Source organism: Microcaecilia unicolor, chromosome 11, assembly GCF_901765095.1.
Source record: "Microcaecilia unicolor chromosome 11, aMicUni1.1, whole genome shotgun sequence".
NCBI classification, from domain to species: Eukaryota; Metazoa; Chordata; class Amphibia; order Gymnophiona; family Siphonopidae; genus Microcaecilia; species Microcaecilia unicolor.
Window position 1 is genome coordinate 178052371 of NC_044041.1, and position 19630 is coordinate 178072000.

At 46.7% G+C, this 19630-nt stretch overlaps 1 protein-coding gene across 1 annotated transcript in view; it reads left to right on the forward strand.

Moving 5' to 3' along the window:
• The first annotated feature begins 4352 nt into the window (after positions 1–4352).
• LOC115480539 (synaptosomal-associated protein 25-like) overlaps positions 4353–19630 on the forward strand; it is a 34907-nt gene continuing 19629 nt past the window's right edge. Inside the window, exons 1-3 of the mRNA XM_030219294.1 lie at positions 4353–4403; positions 9913–10022; positions 19003–19104. Of these exons, the coding sequence (XP_030075154.1) occupies positions 19051–19104 (54 nt within the window). The 5' untranslated portion in view covers positions 4353–4403; positions 9913–10022; positions 19003–19050. The remainder of the gene's footprint in view (positions 4404–9912; positions 10023–19002; positions 19105–19630) is intronic.

Consider the following 19630-nt stretch of genomic DNA (forward strand, 5'->3'; position numbering starts at 1 on the left):
AGGGTCTTACTTCTCATCTCCTTGCTCGCTACCACCACACAAATATGTTAACTTTAAAGCCCTGACCAGACTTGGGGACAGCTATAATCCAGTCAGGAAGCTCAAGGACCCTCACTCAAAGAAATGAGACTTATGGACAGGTGCACATCTTTACATGTGGAATTTGATCCCAATGGGGCTACCTACCTCTTCCACTACAAATAACATGGTTACAGTTGAGTTGGTTACCCAGTGTTGTCCTCTTACAACACATTAATGAGAGCCTTCTAAGGGTCATCAATTTGATATACCACCTTTTAGATGTTGTATGTAGGTACTTTCTTTGGTCCTAGTGGTAATGGAGTTAGGTGACTTGGCCAGGGTCACACAGAGCCACACTGGGAATCAAACCCAGTTCCTCCCCTGGTTTCAGCCTATTCTAACTTCTAGGCTACTCCTCCTCTAGACTCTACTGTTCCATCTTTCTTTTTGTAAAGCACTAATATACCTTCCCTTCTCGAGCACTGCTCATACCTCCCAATTTCATCTCCCTAGATGCAACTTGTTATTGCTAATTATATTCTAACAGGTCCTTTCTCTGTTTAGCCACAGTGTTCACACTTTCTTCTAACTTAAATTCCATTGTATCATGTATTTTGATTGAAATATGCCATATGGTATGTTTTTTTCTGCCGTCATCTACTATGTTATGTTATGTTACCCCCTTTCCACCAACTTTGTTTCTGCTATGCATAGCTTCTCAGCTCCCAGGAAGGCAGGCTATACAGCTTAAATTAAAGAAACAAATTTAATCTGTTAAAAAAATAGTGTGTGCTGTGTGTGGACATCCTATATAATAATTCTCACCTCCAATGTTCTATTGGTCTTGCTGCCTGTGTTCGTGACGTCTTCAGAGTTGGTCTGCTGGGCTCTGTAGCACAGGCTGACATCAGCAAATGCATTGTGACGTCAACATCAGAACCCGGGGTAAACAAAAAATCATGCCTCACAGCCAGTGCTTTTTTTTGTAGAAAAAAAGGTGCCGGCACTCATTATGGGTGGGGTCACCACATATGGCTCCACCCCTATGATAGCCACATCCACAGTAGCCACACCCCTTATACCAGCCATGGCACATATAAACAGACATCATTGAAAATATACTAGTATAGGAGAAAAACAATAACTTGTGATTTTTTTCATTATAAATCATTTCTGTAAGATGTTACAGCTCCAGTATACCCAGTGCAAAATAAGACAGCAGATGCAAATTCTCAAATTGGACAAATTCCAAACACTAAAATGAAAATAAAATGATTTTTTTCTACCTTTGTTGTCTGGTGACTGTTTTCTATCCATACTGGTCCAAGTGCCTGATTCTGCTGCTCTCTATCTGTTCTCTTAACTCCGTTTCCAGGGCTTCCTTTCCATTTATTTCTCTACTTTTCTCCTTTCTTCTTCCATGTCCAGCATTTCTCCTCTCTCCCCGCCAAACCCTCCATCCATCCATGTCCAGCAATTCTCCTCTATCTCCTGCTCTGCTCTCCTCTCCATCCGTTTCCAGCATTTCTCCTTCCTCCCCTGCCATCCTATCCATGTGCATCTCCTTCCCATCTTTCTTCCCCTCCATCCATGTCCAGCATGTCTCCTCTCTCCCCTGCCCTCCCCTCCCATGTCCAGTGATTCTCCTCTCTCCCCTGCCCTCCCCTCCTCTCCTATCCAAGTCCAGCAATTCTCTCTTCCCTGCCTTCCCCTTCCATCCATGTCCAGCAATTCTCCATTCTCCTCTGCCCAGCAATTCTCCATTCTCCTCTCTCCCCTGCCCAGCAATTCTCCATTCTCCTCTCTCCCCTGCCCTGCCATCCCATCCAATCCATGTCCAGAATGATTCTCCTCTCTCCCCTCCATGTCCAGCGATTCTCCTCTCTCCCCTGCCCTCCTCTCCTATTCCCTCCTATCCAAGTCCAGCAATTCTCTCTTCCCTGCCTTCCCCTCCCATCCATGTCCAGCAATTCTGCATTCTCCTCTCTCCCCTGCCCAGCAATTCTCCATTCTCCTCTCTCCCCTGCCCTCCCCTGCCCTGCCATTCCATCCAATCCATGTCCAGAATGATTCTCCTCCCTCCTCTCCATGTCCAGCGATTCTCTTTTGCCCCCTATCCTCCCCCTCCCTTCCATGTCCAGTGACTCGCCCCAGCCTCCACCTGCCCCCGAGATCATTCAAACCCCAGCCCCATTTGCCCAGCCCCCCCAGCCCCACTTTCCCACACACCCAGCCCCACTTGCCCACCCCCCCCCCAGCCTCACTTGCCCACCCTCCCCTGCCCGCTCCCTTTCGTTTGCTCCTGGCTGTGTTCCCCGCCTTACAAAACTTTTCTTTTTTACCAAAGTCGCGAACTGGCAGCTGAAGACTGAAGAAAGCAAACAGCAGGCAGGTTTGCCTCCTTGCATCGCTTCGCTTCTTTTCCCTGCATTCTCAGTGCGTCCCGCCCTCGAGGAAAGGAAATGACATCAGAGGAGGGCGGGATGTGCTGAGAATGCAGGGAAACAAAGCGACGCAATGCAAGGAGGCGAGCCTGCCTGCTGTTTGCTTTCTTCAGTCTTCAGGCTGCCGGTTCGCGACTTCGGTAAAAAAGAAAAGTTTTACAAGGCAAGGATCACAGCCGGGTGCAAACAGCAGGGAGCGGGCAGGTGAGCCCCCGGACCCAGAAAAAAGGTGCCGGTACGCTGTACCGGCACGTACCGGCACAAAAAAAGCACTGCTCACAGCTGATCCAACACCCCCCCTCCCCTCCCAAACTGCCATATGGCTTGACAGCAACAGAAAAAAAAAAAGGCTTGAGCCTGCCTGATGCCACTGACGCGCTCAACAGCTGCCCTCCCGAAACACCTGGGGGGGGGGTGCAGTATGACACCCCCCTTGGTGCATCAACCCCCCCCTTGGCGCATTACCCAAGCCCCCCCCCCCCCGAGTGCATTCTTGCCTGCCATGTGCATGCCGCTGGGGGGGGGGGGGGTCGGTTCCGCTGGTTCCCTGCTCCCTCTGCTCCGGAACAGGAAGTAACCTGGAGGGACCCTGAAACTCGGAGGGAGTTAGGGGACAACCCTGAAACTCTGAGGTAGGGATGGAGGGGATGACCCTGGCACTTGAAGAGAGGGAGGGGGGGCCCCTGGCACACACTCTCGTTCTCACACACACACTCTCTCTCAGACACACTGGCCCCCAGTCTCACTCTCTGTCACACACACTCGCATATTCTCTCTCTCACAGAGTCACTCTCACACACACTGTCAAACATACAAACTCCGAGGAAAACCTTGCTAGCGCCCATTTCATTTGTGTCAGAAAAGGGCCTTTTTTTACTAGTGTTCACATAAAAAGCAGCAATGCTACCTTTACTAGTCTGGACTGGCAAAGAGAATCAAGAGCTCAGCTATGACTTTGACCCCTGGGCACCAGGATAGTGGCACAAGATATTTGCTAGACCAGTACCTGACTGCTGTGATTGTAGAGTTTCAATTAACTTTATTTATCTGATGCTGTAACCCTACCTATTCTGAGCCATCCAACTGCCAAGGGCTGCCTGCAGGTTCTAATATTTACTGTCAAAGTGTTTAATGCTACACACAGTGCACTCAGCCTACTGCTTGGATAGACTCATCCCTCCATCAATAATTGTGTCTGTCATCTCCCACTTGCGCTCTTTCCTTCTCTCTTTTTATTTTATTTTAGTTACATTTGTACCCAACCACGCTTTCCCCACTCATGGCAGGTTCAATGTGGCTTACATATATTATTTGTACCTGGGGCAATGGAAGATTAAGTGACTTGCCCAGAGTCACAAGGAGCTGTGCTTGAAGTGGGAATCGAACTCAGTTCCTCAGGACCAGAGTCCACCACCCTAACCACTAAGCCACTCCTCCTTTTGCTTCCTGCTGTAACTGTCTGAACTCTTCCCTCCACCCTTTCATTCCTACCTTCACCTCCGTCTCCATTACTAGTGCCCTCTGTCCGTCCCTCCCTCTTCCTGCGTGGCCCGTTGCCCTGGGTAACAGCATCCTCTGGTTGCTCAGTCTCCGCCTCCAGGCTCTGGCCCCTCCTCTCTGCCAATGGCAACCTTCTCTGCGCTTTCAGTCATGGAGGGGCGGCCAATGGGAAAGCGGTCGTATCCCGGGAGACTGAAGAGCCGCTGAGGCGGCGGGAGATGCGCCCAGGATTCGCAGCTGGCAGGTAAGACCCCCCCTCCACCCCGCCCCATCGCGAGAAGTTGAGGAGCGGGGGGGCGGGGGGGGCGGGGTGAATCTTGGTGGGGGAGACAGCTCCTATAAAAGGGAGCGCTGGGTGCGTGCACAGGTACCGGCTGGTGGGTGCTGCAAGAATATATAGCGTTACTAGTGCTCGTGCAAGCAGAAGTGCCTCGCAGTGTGAGTATCACTATGTTAGTGCAAGACTTGCACTGCAAGTATTAACTTGTATTACCGATTCTACTGCAAGTATTAGTGCTGCTATTATTGAAGTATCGCTGTTACTAGTAGTGCTATTGCAAGTACTAATATTATTACCAATTATTCTGCAAATGTTAGTATTACTACTGCTGTTTCTGTTAGCACTGTTTCTTATCAGTTTAGTTTTAGTTTTTCGTAGTTCGTATAATTTCATTTTGATCTTGTAAACCTGCCATTGAAGACTAGGATGATGTTGTATAAATAAATAAAATAGTATGAATACTGTCATTCATACTGCCATCAGTGCAAGTATTAATGCTCTTTCTGTAATGTATCATTGTTAGAACTGTTATTGGCATATCTGCCTTTTTGTGTACAATGACACTAATACTGCTAGTATTAATAGTACTAGTACAACTTTTGCTGTAGCTTTTACATTTAATCTACTGCTAGTACAGGTATTTACTATATATTGGTACTAGTGTTTGTTAGTCAGTGCTAGAACTACTGTTAGCATTTTTAACATAAATGTTGGTATTTATTAGTACTACTATTAATGTATGCCTCAGTTGTTAATATCATTGGCTGTCCAAGTATTTGTTTATATTAGTTTTAGAATTTCCAACTTTTCTATGATTTTCTCCTCTGAATACCACCCCCAGCCTCTGCCTCTTGTCCATCTCTAAGATTATACAGTCACACATTCCAATGTTGTGAGTCTCTTTGCTTGGTTGTCTAGTCATTCAATCCACTATTCTAAAAGTTTGGGGCAGCTGTAAAGGTTGAGTCCAAATACCGAATCATAATGCCCTTTATTTAAAAAGCAATGCTCTCTATATAGCAAAATACAGTTTTATTTATGTATTGCGTTCAGTGTATTTTGAATAAACCAGGCTTAAAAGCAATGTTAAGTGGCTTCCCTAAGATCATACAGTGAGTTGCAGAGGTGGGATCGGAACCTGGATCTATGGGTATTATATCCCTTAAACTTAACAAAGAGGCTTGTCCCTGAATTTAGTGTTAGGAAGCTGGGAGGTATCATCATCACTTTTCTCCCCCAAAAGAATGACTCCATACCAAGCTGCAGGTGTTTGGCTTTTTATTTAGAACTGTATTCATTCAAACAAAGGGATGGGGGAGGGAGATAACAAACAGAATTTGAGTCGGCGTTTATTATTTCCAAATGCAATCCGCAGTTCGTTTCATGATGAGGTAATGGTGCACTGGGACTTTCCTGCTCCCTCCTGTTTCCCTCTTGGGTCGTAGTTACACTCTTGTCTAGGGTAGGAAAACATTCTGTGATAGAAAAGATTCCACGGTTCACCTGCCCACTTTGCTCTCAGCATAAGCTCAGGAAGGCAAAGTCCTAAGTGGGTACCAAATCTGAAACTGAAGTCCTACCTGAGATGCACAAAGGTGCAAAATGAACATTCGCACTAAAGCATTAAAAAGGCAAATAAAAAAAATGAACATTCCCATTATTTGGGACTTTCTTGAGTGGGTGTATAACAGTGTAAGGGGAAGAAACTGTGATAAAGGCAAGATGCTTAGGCTGGAAATAAGCAGATCAACAATACATTAGACTTCCACCTTCCCAAACAGAAGTTCAAATGTTGGTTTGTCACCAATAAATAAAATGAAATGCAGGTCCTGAAATCACAGCCTGTCCCAGCAGGAGGTGCTGTAGAAGCACTGGCTCTGGGTATGTGGGCAGGGAGGAGGGCAATTACAACTCCTGCAGTCCCAGCCTCAGCCAGCAAGTAGTGCCATAGGGAATGGTGCCATAGGGAATGGCTATGGGGATGCTCACCTCATGATAAACAGAATAGGCTGTCTGGGCAATGCCAGCAGTGATGTATAAATATTGACATGCATTTTCATTTTAAAGATTAAATATCTGAAGTCATGGAATGGGGTACAGGGAGAAACCCTGATCTGCTTTTGATATGGACTCTTAAATAGGTCTGATATTGTGTTTAATGTGCTAAGTAGCAAAAAGTGACTGAGGTGTTCATTGAGCCTACAAATAGGTGGGGAAATGTGGGATACAAATGTAACAAACAAATTCTCTCTTAGGACAAAATCTTAAAACAACTTTAAACATATAAACATTCCCTTCCCTTTCAGTACTGCACTATCAGATGTTGGTTTAGTATTACAAAGTTGCCAAGTTGCCCAGATCCAGGAGGGAGATTTGGGGCCAGTCCTGGATTTCTGACAACCCCCGTCCTGGTGCATTATGGGACCTGCAGCACTGATATCAATGGGTAGAATCAGGGACTACAAATCCCACACTGCTGTGGGAAGTAAGTTCAACCAAGGGGTGACCCAAAAGTCTTTCTCCTAGAACTGGGTAACTTGGCTGCTCTGGTGTTAGAAACACAGACCGTACAAGTTTTTGGTTATAAGCACAGTTTTGGAACTATTTTTCTTTTCTTTTGCTGAGCTGCTTGTGTATATGTAATGCTGAATCCAATTAACACCATTTAGCAGCTGGTTAAAATGTTAATTACTGCCATCAAGAGAAGACAGATTGTCAGCTGAAATTCCACACTCCTGATTTACTGTATTTAGGGACCACCCCCACTACCAGGTGTGCATTGTTTCTCCAGGCTGACCTGCAGCGCCCAAACATGCCAGTCCGCCACCACAACACCTGCTGTTGCACTTTTTACAATACTGCAACAGCCCCTGCTGCAGAGCTGCCAAGTTGCCCAGATCCAGGAGGGAGCTTTTAGGCCAGTCCTGGATTTCTGCCAGCATCATCCCGATGCATTATGAGACCTGCAGCGCTAATTTCAATGGGTAGAATCAGGGAAAATAAATACCATGTACTTTGGCATGTATGTTTAAAACCAGGACTGGCCAAAGAGTGGACCTTCCTGGAACTGGGTAACTTGGCAGCTCTGATACTGCTCAGCAACATCCCCTGCTCTTCCAGTACTGAGAATCTTACACACAACTCCATTAATTCATCTCCGTCTTATTGTTCTCCCTCCCACCCCCCATTCCAGCACTGAATTTTCTCCTCTCCCAATGCACACACATACACGTCTCTGCTAATGCACCTCAGTCCTGCCTTGCGGCACTCCTTATGATTCTGGTACTAAGACAGCCCTTCCCATTCTGCTGATGAACCTCAGTCAGTCCTGTCCTGGTGTTAATGTTAAGTGTGACCAAATAATCAGTTGTGCATAAGGAAAATTCCACATATTAGACTGAATAATTCTGACCACTGTCACGCCCCGATGCTCAATACTCCGGCGCTGTTCCAAATAGTGCCATAAAAATACCGCCAGAAGAACAGCACAGGAGAACAACGCCCTAACGCTCAATGCTAATGAGATGCAAATATAGGCACGCTTGTAGCATTGAGCATTAGGAAGTTCGTCGGGAAGATTGTGCTTTGGTGCATGAGCAGAAGAGTTCTTCAGTAAGCTTGGCTCCTGACCGCATGTGCCTAGGAAAACCCGAAAATGAAGCACACATTGATGTCTGTTTTCTGTGCCCTAAATATAAGCATTTAGACATGTTTTTTTTTTTTTAGCTTGGATGCTTATATTTAGACCAGGGGTGTAGCCAGACCGGCGGGAGGGGGGTCCAGAGGTCGAGGTGAGGGGGCACATTTTAGCCCCCCCCGGCGCCGCCAACCTCCCCGCCATTGCCGACTTTGCCCCCCCCTGCTGCTGACCCTCTCGACCCCCCCCCCTGGTGCCAACCCGCCGTCGACCCCCCCCGCTGCCAACCCGCTGTCGCCTACCTTTACTGGCGGGGGACCTCCAACCCCCGCCAGCCGAGATCCTCTTCTTCTCGCAAAAGGCTTCCTTCTGTTTCTGACGTCCTGCACATACAGGACATCAGAAACAGAAGGAAGCCTTTTGCGAGAAGAAGAGGACCTCGGCTGGCGGGGGTTGCGGTCCCCCGCCAGCAAAGGCAGGCGATGGCGATGGCAGGTTGGCGGCGGGAGGGGGGGGTCGAGAGGGTCGTCGTCGGGGAGTGCAGGGCCAAATCTACGGGGGCCCAGGCCCCCCTGGCCCCACGTAGCTACGCCACTGATTTAGACCCAGGAAACAGACGTCAATGTGTGTTTTCACTTTGGATGTTTTAAATGTTGTTTAGTTTGGACCCAGGAAACAGACACCAACATGTGCTTTCACTTGAGTCTGCTGTTTCTCATGACCAGCGCTTAAGCAGAGATTTTCAACCTCTTTTGCCTCATGGCACACCTATACGGCACTAAAATTGTCAAGGCATACCCCCTCACAAAGAGTCCAGCATTTTACCTTCCCCCCCCCCCACCCCACCTCCACAAAAATAGTACAGCATTTACCTTCTCTTCCCCCTCACTCCCAGCAAAATCGTCCAGCATCTCTCCCTCCTGTCCCCTTCTCTAGCCAGCAACCAGGCATCTCCCCTTGTCTCTCTTGACCCCCCCCCCCCCCACATGTACCCTTTAAAAGTTTTCTTCTCTAGCGGTCTGTGGCAGGGAGCAGTGATTCATACAACCTGCTCGCGCCAATGCCGGAGCCTTCTCTCTGATGTAACTTCCTGCTTCCACATAGGCAGGAAGCATCAGAGAAAAGGCTCCGTTGGTGTGAGCAGGCTGTGTGAATCAATTGCTGTCTGCCACCGACCACTAGAGACAAGAAAACGTATTCCATTCTGGCACAAATTAAGCTGGCCCAACTCCTGCGGCGCACCTGGGGATCAGCTGTGGCGCACCAATGTGGCATGGCACACTGGTTGAAAAACGCTTCCTTCAGCTACCAAAAGCAATCAAAACTGGTAGATTTTTTCAGAAAAAAATAATGAAAGAAGCATGAGAATCATGAGAAATCCTCTTTTCCAACACCCGAACGCCTGCTCCGACCTGGCGTTATTTTTTTTTGCAGCTGTAAGGCAGTTTTGTTTCAGGCAGTGGCGTAGCCACAGGTGGGCCTGGGCTCAAGCCCACCCAACAGTAGCACATGTTTAGTGGTAGCTGGTGGGGATCCCAAGCTCTGCCAGCTGAAGATATCCCCCTGATAGTAATGAAAAACTCTACTTTCCACCACACCGGTACCTGCGCACGCTCAGTTTTCAGCGCATGGCTACTGCAGACTGCCAAGGTGGAAAGAAGCATTTTCCCTCCGGCTATTTTTTTGGTGGTGGTAGTGGGGAAGGGGGTTAACACTTGGTGCCCACCCACTTCTTGCCTAGGCCCACCCAAAATCTGTTGTCTGGCTACACCCCTGGTTTCAGGTGCTTTTTTTTCTGAGAATGGGGGAGGAATACAAAATGACCTCTTAAACATGAACATGACTACATTAGCATGCTACTTGGCGTTGTTCGTCTGCACCCTCGCGTACACAGGTAAATGCAGGTGCTAGTGATCCTGTTTACTTTTGAGCATCGGGGGGGGGGGGGGGGCCTCAGTGGGTAACAAGACAGGTCCTCCTGTTGGTTATTTCTATGTGTTGTTGTAATCTTTTGTTCCTCTCCCCTCCAGATGAGCTCTGCCTCTTAAAGGTAGCGATCAAGTTACAAGGGCAAATCGTTTCAGTGTGGCCTTCCTTCCCTTTGTCTACAGCCAGCAGGTGAAAACTCTTAGGAGCTCAGGTGAGGGTCTAGGAATCAAGACTGATGTTTAGTTGGGGCCTGAGGTTAATCTGAGTGAGCACTAGGCAGTGCAGATATTGAAACTACCTCTAGTTCTCCTGGCCCATGCTGCTGCTGATTGGGTGGGCCTGACTCCAAAGTGTGTATGTGGGTGGTGGCTTATGGGCCACCCAGCACCTGTTCAGAGGTATCTGATACTCTAGGTGAAATTCTAGCCATGTGCCACCCACCCGTAGGAGCTGTTCAGGGCCCTTATCATCTCACCTCCCCTGTGTCCAAGATCTCCCTTCCACTTTTCTTCCTTATCCACCCCAAGGTGTCCAGCATCTCCCCTTCCCCTTCCTACCCCACTGCGTTCAGCATCTTATCTCCCCTGCTCTAATCCCCCAAGGTGTCCAGCATCTCATCACATCATCTCCCCTTCCCTCCCTTACCCAACAGTAGTCCAACAACATCTCCCGTTTCCTACCCCTCACACATGTCCAACATCTCCTTCCTCTTGCCTTCCCTCTGCCGCTCTACCTCTGTCCAAGCTGAAGCAAAACGAAAGCTGATGCAGTGTGGGGACGAACCCAGGCCTGTGCTCAAGACCTGCCACATTCTGCACTCCTGATGCAAACTTCCTGTTGGAGGAATAGGCTGTGGCAGGGCTTGGGTGTGAGCCTACACTGAAAGGCTCACCACTGCACTGATAGCAGCATTTAAGTGCTTTAAGTGCTGCTTTCCTACTGTGGCAGCATTTCATCACCCCCCCCCCCCCCCAAATTCTGCCTCACTAGGGTGCAGATGATCAAAAGCCCTGCACTGTTTCAAAACGGCGCTCTAAAATTAATGCTGGAACAGCGTGGGGCAATAACGCCCCTATGATCAAAGCTAATAACATGCAAATTTATGCACCCTATTAGCTCTGGTCATAGGGGTAATTCTGTGGGAGGATTGTGCCAGGGCGCAATCCTCCTGCAAAAGTTGTTTGACAGGTCTGGGCTGTCAAAAAAAAAAAAATAGCTCGGACCTGTCAAACATTCCAAGAGGCTGGAGACCCCCGCCTACAGAAGAACCCCTGGACAGAGCAGCCCCCCTGATAGAAGATGACCTGACACCCTGCCCCAAGAGCTCAACCTAACCCGACTCCCCCTGCCCCCTGACAGAATACAGGGCTGGACCTCCAGCCCTCCCCTGGTGGTCTAGCGCCCCCTTCCTGGTGGCTTAGTGACACCCCAACCCCCCTGTACCTTCAGATGAGGGAGTAACACTTCCTCCTACTTCCAGTGCTGCCTCCAAAATGGCGGTGCCTTGCCCGCCTTATATGGTAGGAAAGCCCTGCCCAGCACATCCCAGGATGCACTGGGCAGGGTGCTGCCATTTTGGAGGTATGGGAGGGTTGGCCACCAGTGGAGGACTAAAAGTCCAGCCCTCTATTCTATTGGGGGGGCTCTTTGGGTGGAGGGTTGGGTCATCTTCCGGTGGGGGGGGGGGGCAGCTTGCTAGCATGCAGAGGCATGCTTGACAATGCTCCCCATTCCTCCCTAATGCTCTGTAAACCCTAACGCCAGCTCCGAGCTGGCGTAGGGTTTACAGCTGTAGCAGCTCCCTAGTTTGGCACTGAGATGTCCCTGTCTTGCATGCATTTGCATACTATTAGCAATCAGAACCAGCGAGTGCGTTGTTACACACGCTGGCCGTTCTGATCCTGGGGCACAGGCAAACGTGGGCACTAGTTCAGCACTAATGGCCTCTAGCTTTTGATCATCTGGGCCTAGGAGAATGCCTAGTCTGCCCATTGGTAGAGCTGGCCCCAGGCCCACTCATCGCTATGCCCCTGTTGGGAAGGTTTGTAACTATGCAGAGCACTTGGGATTCATAGGTACAAATTGCACATACAGAAAACTCACCATGGTGAGTCCTGAGCTGTCCTCCAAGGACTGTGCAGCATCACGCTGTGACAAATTACCAGGGACCTTTTAGCAGCGCAGAGCCATCAAATTATCCCTTCCCAAATCCCAAGTCTTTTGTGTTTCTTAATATTTCTCTCTGACAGAGAGCGCACCCTGCTATTAACTCATATTTGTCACATTTATTCCACCCACGATTTGCAGACACGGTAACCCACTGTATGTTTATCCAACTTGGAGGCTTTTTTTGTTTCATTCTGAAGATGCAGAAATGTGAAAGGGGGGTGGCGGAGGGGAGGTGTGCAGCTGAGTTGCACTGTAAAGGTGGCAGTTAGTTTAATGAGCACCCTATGATCCTTCCATTTCTACTTGGCTTTTGGCAAGCTAGCAGGCAGTACCCAGATTGGATGCTTTTGCTGAGGGAGGTGGGTGTCGGGCCTTGAGCCAGCTCTGGAGTAAAAGCAATTCCATTTTAGGATCATCCAAAATCAACAGGAAAACCCGTGGATGGTAGCTTTTGGGCTATAGGGAAAAAAAATGTCTACTAGGAATTTGTAGCCCACAGAGTTCAACTCTCCAAAAAGTGTCTTTGGTGCAGGGCTTTTTTTGTGGGGGTACTGAGTACCGGCACCTTTTCCATTGTCTGCTAAAATTGACCCAAGGACCCCAAGTTTTAATGAAAGAGCTCAGGCTCTATACACCAATTCTGCCTTGTCATAGATTCTGTGACTGATTGCAGGGGGCCTGGCCATTGTAGGGTGGGTCCCTCTGTGATCACCCCACCCCTGAAGGGTGGCCTGGCATTTAAGTACTAGCACCTTTTTCGCTAGAAAAAACATACTGTTCTTTAGCATTCCAGAATCTTGCTATTCTTTGGGGTTCCATATGGAATGTTGCTACTCTGAAACTCTGCATGGAATCTTGTCACTCTTTAGCAGGGCTTTTTTTGAGGGGGTACTTGGGGGTACTGAGTACCGGCACCTTTTCCATTGTCTGCTAAAATTGACCCATAGTCTCCAAGTTTCAATGAAAGAGCTCAGACTCTATACACCAATTCTGCCTTGTCATAGGTTCTGTGACTGGTTGCAGGGGGCCTGGCTATTGTGGAGTGGATCCCTCAGTGATCACCCCACCCTTGAAGGGTGGCCTAGCATTTGAGTACTGGCACCTTTTTTGCTAGAAAAGATGCACTGCTTTGGTGCAAGTCTTGTTGCTGGGAACCAGAGAAGATTCGTTGTAGCTTTTTCTGCACTTTGGACCAGATTTTATATATGGCACCTACAAAAAAAAAAAAAATCAGTGCCGAGAAAAACACGCTTAGCGCTATTCTGTAAACCTCACCTTAAGTTAGGTACAGTTTATAGAATATGCATAGCGCCCATTTCAGCGACTAAAATTTAGGTGTGACCATTTACACCAACCAAAACCTGGTGTAAATGTCCGTGCCTAATGTAGATCGGGTGTATTTTGTAACAGTGTGCATAATTTTTAGGAACGCCCATGACCTGCCCAATGCTCCTCCCATGGCCACGCCTCCTTCTGAGAACCACTCATTAGAATTTACACGCACTACTTTTCAGAATACACTTAGAAAATTGCACGTATAAATTATTAGTGCCAATTTAGTGTCAATAATTGCCTGTTGTCAGCACTGATTGGATTGTTAAACAATTAAGTTTCAAGTTTTCAAGTTTTATTAAAGAGTTTACTAAACTGCCTATCAGGCAAATGTCGAGTTTACATTCTAAAAGGTACATCTTAACCACTAAACGTATAAATATTGCAGCAAAACAAAAAACAAAAAGGCACACAACTGCTTACAAAACAGTAGATAAAAAACAACAAAGCAGTGGAATCAAATGCATTTATTGGAACAATACCCGACGTGGCCACGTTTCGCCCTCAGGCTGCGTATCAGTTCAGTTGGAAGTAGCAGATAAATGGAACTAGATTTTTGGAACTACTAGTGTGTATGATATATTTACATACACTTTTGATAGTTTGTACCCCTGACGCAGCCTGAGGGCGAAACGTGGCCACGTCGGGTATTGTTCCAATAAATGCATTTGATTCCACTGCTTTGTTGTTTTTTATCTAAATATTGCAGCAATACATGAATAAAAGAGAAAGGGGATAGAACCACAAAGTTTGTAGGAAAGCGGGGAGGGGCAAAAAAAAGTAGGGAGAGAGTGCTGGAAGTTGAGCAGTCAGGCAGGGTCATCCCGCACGGTGTTTGCGTATAAAAGTTAAGAAAATGAATCCATGAACAGGAAAGTCTTGAGGTCAGTTTTGAACTGTTTGTAGTGAGGTTTGATGGCGAAGTGGTTGTGGCAGTTTGTTCCAATGTTCTGGTCCCTGTACGGAGAAAATAGCTTTCCGAGTGTGCACGTCTAATGTCACAAAAGGATGGAATGGCTAGCAGGTTTTGGAATGACGAACGAAGGGGTCTGTGCTGGGACCGCTGCTTTTTAACATATTTATAAATGACCTAGAGATGGGAGTAACTAGTGAGGTAATTAAATTTGCTGATGACACTAAGTTATTCAAAGTCGTTAAATCGCGGGAGGATTGTGAAAAATTACAAGAGGACCTTACGAGACTGGGCATCTAAATGGCAGATGACGTTTAATGTGAGCAAGTGCAAAGTGATGCATGTGGGAAAGAGGAACCCGAATTATAGCTATGTCATGCAAGGTTCCACGTTAGGAATCACGGACCAAGAAAGGGATCTAGGTGTCGTCGTTGATGATACGTTGAAACCTTCTGCTCAGTGTGCTGCTGCGGCTAAGAAAGCAAATAGAATGTTAGGTATTATTAGGAAAGGAATGGAAAACAAAAATGAGGATGTTATGCCTTTGTATCGCTCCATGGTGCGACTGCACCTCGAATATTGTGTTCAATTCTGGTCGCCACATCTCAAAAAAGATATAGTGGAATTAGAAAAGGTGCAGAGAAGGGCGACGAAAATGATAAAGGGGATGGGACGACTTCCCTATGAGGAAAGGCTAAAGTGGCTAGGGCTCTTCAGCTTGGAGAAAAGGCGACTGAGGGGAGATATGATAGAGGTCTATAAAATAATGAGTGGAGTTGAATGGATAGATGTGAAGCATCTGTTCACGCTTTCCAAAAATACTAGGACTAGGGGGCATGCGATGAAGCTACAATGTAGTAAATTTAAAACGAATCAGAGAAACGTTTTCTTCACTCAATGTGTAATTAAACTCTGGAATTCGTTGCCAAAGAATGTGGTAAAGGCGGTTAGCTTAGCGGAGTTTAAAAAAAGGTTTGGCTGGCTTCCTAAAGGAAAAGTCCATAGACCATTATTAAATGGACTTGGGGAAAATCCACTATTTCTGGGATAAGCAGTATAAAACGTTTTGTACATTTTTGGGATCTTGCCGGGTATTTGTGACCTGGATTGGCCACTGTTGGAAACAGGATGCTGGGCTCGATGGACCTTTGGTCTTTCCCAGTATGGCAATACTTATGTACTTATAAGACATCTCTGGTTGGTATATGGGATCAGTAATCGTAATGTGCTTCATTAGATTGGTGAGTCTTATATACCAGCTGTAAAATGTTGTTATAGATGATACGATGATATGATCGCGAGGAACTGGTTCTGTTTCTGGGTGGTAAATCTACCAATTCAAGCATGTATTCTGGTACCTCACCATAGATTAATATTTTAAAGGATATTTGTTCTTTTATAGGGAGCCAATGCAGAATTTCTCTGAGTGTTTTTGCAGATTCAAATGTAGATTTTCCAAATATCAGTCTTGCCGCAGTATTTCTTGAGTAGTTGTTCTTTGCATCCTGCATATATAGCGTTGCAGTAATCCGCCTGGCTCAAGACCATGGATTGTATCAAATTGCGGAAGACTTCACGGGGAAAAAAAGGTTTCATTCGTTTGAGTCTCCACATTGAGTAAAACATTTTCTTTGTGGGGTTGGTTACTTGAGTCTCTAGTGTTAAATATCGATCTATTGTGATCCCTAGAAATTTCAAACTATCCGAGATTGGCAATGAAAGGTTGGGGGTATATAAAGTGGTAGGATTATATTTGTTATATTGGGACGATAAAATGAGGCAGTGGGTCTTTTCGGCGTTTAGTTTCAGATGGAAGGAATTTGCCCATTTTTCCATTGTGGTCAGTCCAAGAGTAATTTGATTGGTAATTTCATCCAAGTTCTTACTGAAGGGTATATATATATTGTTACGTCATCTGCGTAAATAAAAGGATTAAAGCCTAGTCTGGATAGGGCATTGGCTAATGGGGCCATCATTATGTTAAATAGTATAGGGGACAGTGGTGATCCTTGAGGGACTCCGCAAGCTGCATTCCATGAAGAAGATAAAGTTGAGTTTGCTTTCACACGATAGGATCTAAGTGAGAGGAAACCCTTGAACCATTCAAGTACAGATCCACCTATTCCGAAATAGTCCAAAAGATGCACCAAGATGCTATGGTCAATCATGTCAAATGCGCTGGACATACCGAACTGCAAAAGGAGTACATTCTTTCCAGCAGCAATTTGTTGTTTAAACTTGGATAGAAGGGTAACCAATACCGTTTCAGTACTTTATTGCAGGGGCGTAGCCAGACACCCAATTTTGGGTGGGCCTGGGCCCAGGATGGGTGGGCATAATAACTTTGCCCTGTCCCACAAGTGATTTGGTCTCTCCCTCTCTCGCCTGCATGCCATTTGGTCTCTTAAACATCCTCCCTCCCTCGCATGCAGCAACTAATACACACTGCTCATGTTGGCCCCACAGCCTTCCCTCTGATGCAACTTCCTGTTTCTGCATAGGTGGGAATACATCAGAGGGAAGGCTGTGGGGCTGGTGTGAATAGTATGTATCAGTCGCTGCTCGTGGCAGGCGAAGATCTGCTATTTACAAGGTATGCAGGAGGGACAGTTGTTGGGAGTTTTTGGCTGGTGAGGCTTAGGGATCCCTGCCAGCCAAATCATAGGGTGCTGCTACTGGGTGGGCCTGAGCCCAAAGTAGGTGGGCCTGGGCCCATCCAGGCCCACCCTTGGCTACGCCACTGCTTTATCGGGAGCGAAAACCGGATTGAGAAACATGTATGATGGAAAATGTATCCAAGTATTCCACAAGTTGTTTGGTTGTGAGTTGGGCTTACTTTGGTCACGATTACTTATGCCGTGTCAAATGGCTTATGTAAATACTTACTCCTAAGTGCTGGCAGTTACACGTGCAACGGACAGTATTCAGAAAAACCTAAAGGGGTTTTTTTACAAAGGCATGCTAGTGTTTTTTTAGCACATTCTAATGATTAGCATACGTTTAACGCTAGAGACACCCATAGGAATCTATGGGCATCTCTAGTAGTTAGCGCATGCATATTTAACACACATGCTAAAAACGCTAGCGTGCCTTTGTAAAAGGACCCCTTAGCGCACAAGTGCCAGGGATGCCCCTGGCCCGCCCTGCCTCTCCCACATGCAGTTACGCAGTATAGATTTATAGAATAGCAGCTAAGGGCAGTTACATATATAACTGTAAATTAATGTCAGTTATTGATAGGTAATGGTAATTAGCTCCTAATTTAACAATTAAGTTACACACGTAGCTGCCATTGTTCTATAAGCTGTGTGCACAAATTAGCACACTAAACATAACGATGTGCATACAAGATTACAGAATTAGGGGGCAAATACAGAATTTATAGTGTCTTTTTCAAGTGAGGGCCACTTTGGCAAAAAAAAAAAAAAAAGAACCCTTCAATCTTAGAGCCAGGTCAAAGCAGCCTTGAGTAGGGGGGGGGGGGTCCTCCCTCACAGCTGGGTAGAAGGAGTAGTGCATTGCATCCCTACTTTCTTTTCACCCCTCCACCGGGCCTTCCTCATCATCTCCCCCTCCCGCAACACATTCTCTTTTTCAGCTTCTCTCCCACACATCCCCTGTCCATCTCTCCCATGAGTCAGCCACCCAATATTCTGTCCCCATCCCCTCCGTCCTCCTGCACCCTTTTATCTTCTCTAGCGGTTTGTTGCTGGTGCCACCTCCGGAACAGCTGTTCTGTTTTCTTTCAGCACCACACGGTTCTCAATGACTTTGAGCTCGCTGCTGTCCAGATTCCCAGGGTGTCCTCAGACTCCTGAGAGTTCAGGCACTGCCTGGCTCAAACGCAGCCAGAGCACCATTGGACTATAAGTAAACAGCTGTTGCAGAAGTGACAGTGGTAGCAAGACGGAGGAAGATGGGCAGAGAGAATATATTGATATCCACCATGAATATCCAAATGTATTGCCTCTTTTGCATGCATATCCTTTCTCATGCATATTCATTATGGATATCCTGAAAATCTGGCTTGCTGGGAGTTCCCCAGACCAGATTTGGGATTTCTGCATTATGCAAAGAGCTTCTCTGCCCCTTGTTTAGCTTTGCCGTTCACTGGAGGCGAAGTGCTTCCCCTTCCATCTCCCCTTGGGGCCACAGCTAACATAGAAATAAGATCTTGATTTGGTTCCTTGATAGGATAATACACAAAGGGCTAGATTCTATATATCACGCCTAAAAAAAATTGGTGCCGAAAAAAAATGTGCCTAGGTGTATTCTATAAACCGCATGGATTATAGAATATGCCTAAATCTAGGTGTAGTTTATAGAATACGCCCAACACCCAAATTCTGCAACTATATTTTTGGCAAGGCTATTTACACCAATGAAAACCTGGTGTAAATGCTGACACCTAACTTACGCACAGAACGGGCATATTCTATAACACTGCATGCAAATTCTAGGAATGTCCATGACCCGCCCATGCCCCTCCCATGGCCACACCCTTTAGAGATCTGCCCAGTAGAATTTACACAGACTACTATATAGAATACGCTTAGTGAGTATTGCATGTAAATTCTAATTAAGTGCTGATAAATTATCAGCGCTAATTGGCTCACTAACCAATTGAGTTGCACAAGCAAATTCAGAATACGCTCAGGTTTGCGTATGCAACTCAAATTGCAGTATATAGAATTTTGGGGAAAATGCTAGAAATATATGTTTTCTATCTCTGTCAAGCTTGCCGCTGTTCTCTTTTTCTTTCCTGAAATTCCTGCAGGTTACCCTGGTAGAAGACAGGAAACACGTGGGTCCAGGAGACAGTAAGATGGAATCCGAATATCAGGAGATCCAGCGGCGGGTTAATCAGGTCACAGATGAGGTGATTAACCTTAGCATTTCTTCTCTTTTCATCCTTTAAGAGGCAGAAATTCTTATGGAGGAATCAACATGAGCAGAGTGGGGGAAAGAAAGCTGAAATGATTGACACCAGTGTCTTTACTGCAGTGGCATACAAGCTGGGTGGTGGGGCATGGCCTCTGGGCTCTTGCCTGAGGGGGAAGCTCAAGGAGCATCCAGTAGCACTAAAACGCAGAAGTAAGCAAAGGGTATGTGCAGATGTGCAAAGGGTATGAAAGTAATGGAAGGGGGGGGGGGGGGGAGGGAAGGGGCCAATTCAGCATTTAAAGAGCTCAGAAATCAGGGGCCACTGGCATTGACACAAAGAGACCCTGGCACTCAAAGGCTGATTTTAGTTCCATGGATGTTGCCAGGGATTGAGCAACACACAACAGACATCTTCATTGATCTACCCACACATACTGAGTCTTTGATGCACCCACACATATTAGTCTGTCCACTTCTCAGATGTGCATTACAAGGCTCATTTTCCAAGCACATAGAGTTAC